This window comes from Cajanus cajan, chromosome 3 (genome assembly GCF_000230855.2).
Source record: "Cajanus cajan strain Asha chromosome 3, NIPB_CcT2T_4, whole genome shotgun sequence".
Taxonomy (NCBI): Eukaryota; Viridiplantae; Streptophyta; class Magnoliopsida; order Fabales; family Fabaceae; genus Cajanus; species Cajanus cajan.
Genome location: NC_138519.1, coordinates 301,272 through 308,063, shown reverse-complemented (window position 1 = coordinate 308,063; position 6,792 = coordinate 301,272). Strand labels below are relative to the sequence as shown.

The 6,792-nt window shown below is 32.7% G+C and overlaps 1 protein-coding gene across 1 annotated transcript; it reads left to right on the top strand.

The window, feature by feature from the left end:
* Positions 1-1,813: 1,813 nt before the first annotated feature.
* On the top strand, positions 1,814-3,753 carry LOC109804947 (70 kDa peptidyl-prolyl isomerase). The gene is made up of 3 exons (XM_083070044.1): positions 1,814-2,110; positions 2,843-2,929; positions 3,279-3,753. Exons 1-3 carry the CDS (start codon positions 1,918-1,920, stop codon positions 3,443-3,445), a joined length of 447 nt encoding a protein of 148 aa, XP_082926170.1. The 5' UTR covers positions 1,814-1,917; the 3' UTR covers positions 3,446-3,753.
* Positions 3,754-6,792: the final 3,039 nt, after the last annotated feature.

The window sequence follows — 6,792 nt, the reverse complement described above, 5'->3', positions numbered from 1 at the left end:
GAAAATAAATTAAGTCAGACTATGTTATATCATATTTTAATAAATTTGAACCTAATTTTCTTTAAAAATGCATGTCTTAAATATGTATTGATATACTTTTTCAATTTGTAAAATTATAAGATGACAATGACCAAACTATTTAAAACTATAATCTTAAAGACCCATTTTATAATAATTTAACACCAATAAAAATATTAAAATATGTTAAATTTTATAAAAATCAAGTTTAATTTATTTATGATATAAACATGTTTTTCATATGTGATATAAATTTTTAGATATAATTTATTTTAAAACATATTTTATAATAAGAATTCTAAAAAGAACATAAAATTTTTAATCTTTCCTATTTTGATTTTTTTAAATCAATGTATACAATCTTACAATTTTTACAATTTTATGTATTTTTGATCAACATATATAATAAATAGACAACACAAAAAATAAACATGTATGCTACAAATTTTATTTTATCAAAAATTAATTTTTATATTATATTATATTATATATATGAGCATTAATATATATATATATATTATAATTAAATTTTTTATAAAAAAAAATTAATTCATTATTAAAGATTATTTTTTATTATATATATGAGAATTAATCTCAATCAAAAATTTAATAAATATTAAATAAATGAATAATATCTCTAAATTTATATTTTATACATATGATAATTTAAATATATATATATATATTATTAAAATTTAACTTTTATTTTTAAAATATATATTTTTTAAATAAAAAAATTATATATGTATAAAATGATAATGGGAACAGATATCCTCGTTCAATTATGTAATTTATGTATAGATCCGTCCTAGACGTACTCCTTAATTGAAGATCCAATTTTGTGACTGGAAGAATATAATGGTGATGGGTGCTACCATTTCATTGTTATACGAGCCCATCAATAGGAAAAAGTCGTACATTGTCAATTTAAAAAAAAAAAAGAAACTTAAAAATAATTATTATTAAAAATTAAATATTTAATGAATTATTTAAAAGTGATTTCATATTTTTTTTATATATAATTATTAGACTATTTATCCTTATAGAGAAAAAGATATTTCATATTTATGTAAGAAAAAAATAAATTAATGTTATTATTTTAAAAAAAAGGCAGTTGTTTTAATTTTTTTTAAAAGAAGACAATTATTTTTAAATAGGACAATTATATATATATATATATATATATATATATATATTTCTATTATATCCTTAAATATAAATAAAAAATATAACATAAGAGTATAATTATATTTACAAATAGACAAAAAATATTTTTTATATATTACTAACGTGAAAAAGATATTTCATATTTCTATGTAATTTTAAAATATAAAATAAAAATCAGTCAATAACAATCTAAAAAATAAAATAAAATAAAAATAAATTATTAATAATATGATCAATTTTTAAATAATTATTATTATATGACTAGTTTTTGAACGATTTAAAAGGTAAAAAAATAAAACAAATAAAAAATAAATAAAAATGGTGAGAAAACAAGAGTAATTGAAATAGTTATAAAGATAAAAATTGTCAAAGTTATATGGAGGCAAAATAGAGTAATTTATATTTTTTTCTTCAAACTATTCCTAATTGTTAAATAATTTTGTAGTTTTATTTCATTATTTATTTTTATTATTATTATTATTATTATTTACCTCTTTCATACCGGTATATATAAAAAAGGAAAGAAAAAAAGAAGTCGCAATTAGGTGAATCTGGAAGCATCCTTACCCTGGATTCTCGAAATTACCCTGGAACTCTCTGGAACCTCTTCCCTAGTTCTTTCCCCTTTTAAACCCTCTCTCTCCACTTCGACCTTCTCCGCTTCATTTCCTTCTTCTCTGAACTCCAACGCACAAAGTCCCTACACAAGCCTTCTCTCTTCCACATTTCGACATGGACGAGGATTTCGACCTGCCGGCGCCGGAACCCATGAACGAGGACTTCGACTTTGCCGGCGCCGGTGACGGAGACAACCCCGTCTTCAAGGTCGGCGAGGAGAAGGAGATTGGAAAACAGGGCCTTAAGAAGAAACTCCTCAAAGAAGGTCAAGGATGGGATACCCCTGAAGCTGGTGATGAAGTTCAAGGTACCTCTCTCTCTCTCTCATCTCATTTACATTTACATTTCTATCTTTGTTACTATGATCGAGTAAATGCTGCCAACTACCAACACTCTCTTACTCTCTAGAGTGTAGTCTCTATGTTATACATCCATTTATATTTACATGTTAGCAACACCCTTTTAGTTATTTTTCACAAGAGATACTAATCAGAATTCGTAATCAGTGATGAATTTATCGATTTATGCTGTGATTTGTGATTGGTCTGGCCAGTTTTTATATTGCCACTACGGAGCTATTAAACTCTTATCGTAATTGTTATGCATCGGCTGAAGTTTATGGATAATTACGATATGTATTGAATTTTACTCGAAATTTTATGCTTTTTAGTAAGTTTTAGTTTGATTTTATGAAGAACTGTGGTAGAGAGCGTGTTACATGGCATTCTTCTTAGTTAGTTTGTTTGGTTTTGTTGTATTTTTAATTTCTTTTCATTTCCATTTCTATTTTGGTTATATCTCTATGATAGGGTTGAGAAATGCTAAATTGGCTGAATTTTATCTGGAATTCCAATATTTAATGTACTTTACTTGTTATTTTCTGATTTTTAGAAGTTGTAATTTAAGGTAGTGTGTCTTACTTATTATAAAGATTGTGTTAGAATGTGTGTAACCTGGCTGAGTTTGTTCTAATTTATTGTTTGGTTTTGTTTTGCTATTTTTTTATTAACGATTTATTTAATTATTTATTTTTTTGTAGTTCACTATACTGGGACGTTGCTTGATGGGCGCAAGTTTGATTCCAGCAGAGACAGGGGAACTCCATTCAGTTTCACGCTTGGACAAGGTGAGTGTCTCTCTCTCTCTCTCTCTCTGGTAAGAGTTGTGGGTGTTGTGATTGAACGTGGTGGAATTTGAAATTGTGTGTGCGGTTGATTATGAAGTAGATTTCATCATAAGCACTTTAATATGTGCGAAATGACAAGGTGTTTTTAAACAGAGGTTGTGTTTGCTATGGTCAACTTTTGAAATTTTTGTTCGGTGGAAACTCATGATTTGGGCGTTTTAATGAAGACTTGAATGAGGTTTTTCACGTGTTGATTTACTTATTATTTGGGGGAATAAGGTATAGTTTTTATTTATTGAAAATTTGGAATAGTATTATGTTTGATATAAGTGGTGCCTTGGAAATGCAGGGCAAGTTATTAAAGGATGTGATCAAGGTATTATAACAATGAAGAAAGGTGAGAATGCCCTTTTCACCATCCCAGCTGAGCTAGCTTATGGTGAATCTGGTTTTCCTTCAAAGATTCCTCCCAATGCAACTCTTCAATTTGACGTGGAGCTTCTGTCTTGGACTTAGTGTGAAGGACATATGCAAGCATATGAGCTCGCCTAACCCTTTGAACGGATCAGGGAGAAGTTGAAGTCTGGAAATTATGACAAAGTTGAAGATTGTTGTTTGTTGCTTTTAGTGTTTAGGGTTTAAAATTTTGTATTTAGACTGTATTGGTAATTTATGATGTAGCAGACTTTTGAGATTATGTTTTGCATGACAATATTAATTGGTTATCATATGACAATACTTAATGTAGGAGACTATTATTATTGTGATTTACAACAGTTGGCTACTTATAGTTTAACAAATGTAATACGCTATTATTATGATCATTTTTTTATATAGTTTTTACAAATGCAAGAATAAGAGAATGGCAAAGAATATGACAAAGTGTGGTAAATGAGACTATTAACTAAGTCTGGTAAATGACACTATTAACTAAGTGTGGTAATTGATACTATTAACTAAGTCCAAGTCGTAATAAAGAAACATTTTAAGTCCAACCCGTTATAGTTACAAACTTATTAAGTCCAACTCGTCATAATTATAAACATATTAAGTCTAACTCGTCAAAATGAGATTTACGTTAAGTCCTATCAGTGAGAATCACGGTCGTGATTTACAATCACGGTCATGATTTCCTCTGTTATAAGTCATAATAAAAACATGTTAAGTTTAACCTATCAGACCCGTGAGAATTACGGCCGTGATTACCTATGTTATAATTCACAATAAAAACATGCTAAGTTCAATCCACCAGACCCGTGAGAATCACGGCCGTGATTCACAATCACGCCCGTGATTGCCTCTGTTATAAGTCACAATAAAAACATGTTAAGTTCAAGTTGTCAAACCCGTGAAAATCACGGTCGTGATTCACAATTATGCCCGTGATTGACACGGCATCAGTGACATAAATCCTATAAATACCCACGCCCATCACGCATCCCACGATTGTGATTCGTCCCACCCACCCAAAACCCTACCTTCCTCGTATAAAACCCACGACCGTGATTTGTCCCACCACCCAAAACCCTACCTTCCTCCTATAAAAATCCACCACCGTGATTCCTCCCTAAACTGAAAACTCTACCTTACTCCTATAAAAACCCAGCCCGTGATTCATCCCACCCACCCAAAACCCACTGAAACCAAGACCCTTGCAATGGCCCCAAAGCGAACTCGTGCATCTCATGGCTCATCTTCTAACAATCCCACACCGGAGTTGGAAGACATAGAAGTACCAGCTCTTCCACCTCTACAATTTCGAGACAGTCAACAACACGATAAGTATCAGACTCTCAGTACTCGTACAATCACTGCAACGGGGTATCTTGATTTTCAATTTTTGCGCCAATTAAGGTTACGTGCTGACATCAATTTTATGTTGACAAACATTGGGTGGACTAATTTTGCGACGATCCATGTCGAAAAGGTTTATCCAAGGGTTGTTCTTGAGTTTCTTAGTTCTCTCAACACTGAAATATTGAGTGGCCCAAATTGTGGACCAGGATTGATTTCGTTTAGACTTTTTAATATAGAACATAGTCTCAATTTGGAGCAATTCAATGCTATCTTTGGATTTCAATCTGGGGGAAAAAAGAAACCCAATATCATTTAATCCATACATCTTTTGGGGGGCTCTAACAGGTCATAGACAATGGTTGGCTGGTAAATGCAATTCGTCTACATTTCGCCACCCGGCCATTAGAATTATGCATAAATTTATTGCATCTACTGTTCTAGGTCGTGGCGATTCAGAGGGAAAGGTACGCCTAACGGATTTACTATTTATATGGGCAATGATGAAAAATAGGGATGAAAAGATCAACTCTGGTGCATATCTGGCTAGACAATTGCAAAGCATTTCAAACACTGGATTTGGTAATATTGTCAACGGGGGCTTGATAACTACAATTGCAAAAAATTTGGGCTATAGGGAATTTCTAGACAATTTACAGGATATCGGACCTCCTAGAAGGATTAATTTTAATACTTGTTATGCAATGCACTGTATTACTAAGGACAATGATGATATGTTTTATTTCATTGTTAGCGAGACAGGAGTGAACCACTTACTGCCAAATCGACACTATACATTGAAGGATGAAACCACATGGTGTTTTTTCTTGCAGTCATTGACTGATGTACCCCAACAACAACCTGTTCTTCAGGACGTAGCACTTGAAGCAGACCAAGAGGAGACAGAGGACCAACATTTAACAACACAACCGCATGTACAAGTAGAAAATGCTAATATTCTATCTGTCATTCAATCTATGGAACGTCGACTACAAGAGATGGATGAACGTCAACAACAATATAATTATATGGTTGATATGATGTATAATTGGCACCTTCAGCGTTATCCAGATGATTTTCCTCCCTAGTAATTTCTCTGAATCATATTGCTTCACCACAAGCAATTTATGTTATCATTTTCTCTTGTTTAGTCTTTGAACTTTCTTAGCATATATATTTAACTCCTTCAAATTTCATACCATATGTATTCAAGTCTTTAAAAACTTAGACCTTAATATATGCATGTTTATGAATTTTGGTATGCTTTGACGTTCATACTTGGTGCACTGATGGTTTTAATCTTAAAAACCAACCATTAAATTTAAACTTCAGGCAATGCTACAATACCATCATTACTAATTCTTGATAATTCCATTGCAATTAAACCAACATTACAAAAATAACTGTACCTGTCTGGAGGATACACCAAATCTTCTCGTACTCTGAAGGCCGAACGAGTGGTCCGATCCAATGCGAGTGAGGGGTTGGTACCTGCAAAAGGCACTCCAACGCTCAAGTCAGGACAAGCACCAATATCGAGGGTAATTAATGAACAGTGACGTTACCTTTTGACCTGAGCTATTTATACTGACATTTATGGGCCCTGGACCCCATGGGCCCTGCAACGTATTTACCGTACCAGGTAATACATCTTAATCATCTGATTAACCCCTAATCACGGGTTAAGAGCAATGAGTAATGATAGTTCGGTCCTGGTGGCCGATTGCCGTTCGGCCACCAAGTACTGCCATTCGGCGGCCGACCGGCGGTGGCCGAACGCCCCTACCCGTACACTGCCCCCCAGCCTTAATGGAAGGTGAGGCTTCCTTTGAGGGTAACAAAAGACAAGTGTTGGAGGAATGTGAACGGGTGCACTACTGTAACCGTTGGATCTGAAGGATCTAACGGTTACATATAATTTAAAACTTCAAATTTTCCCGCCTTTTTGAGCTTATAAATAGGTGGTGTGGTAGGGCCAGTCACACGCGTTGCTCTCCGCCGAATTGTGATAGCTAAAGATTTCCTAAGCCGATCCAACAAACGATTGTGTTATTCCGAGCAAATTGGTA

Coding starts and splice junctions, on each gene's coding strand:
- LOC109804947 (XM_083070044.1), top strand. CDS start 1,918: ATGGACGAGGATTTCGACCTGCCGGCGCCGGAACCCATGAACGAGGAC. Junction 2,111..2,842: donor AGCTGGTGATGAAGTTCAAG/GTACCTCTCTCT, acceptor ATTTTTTTGTAG/TTCACTATACTGGGACGTTG. Junction 2,930..3,278: donor CAGTTTCACGCTTGGACAAG/GTGAGTGTCTCT, acceptor TTGGAAATGCAG/GGCAAGTTATTAAAGGATGT.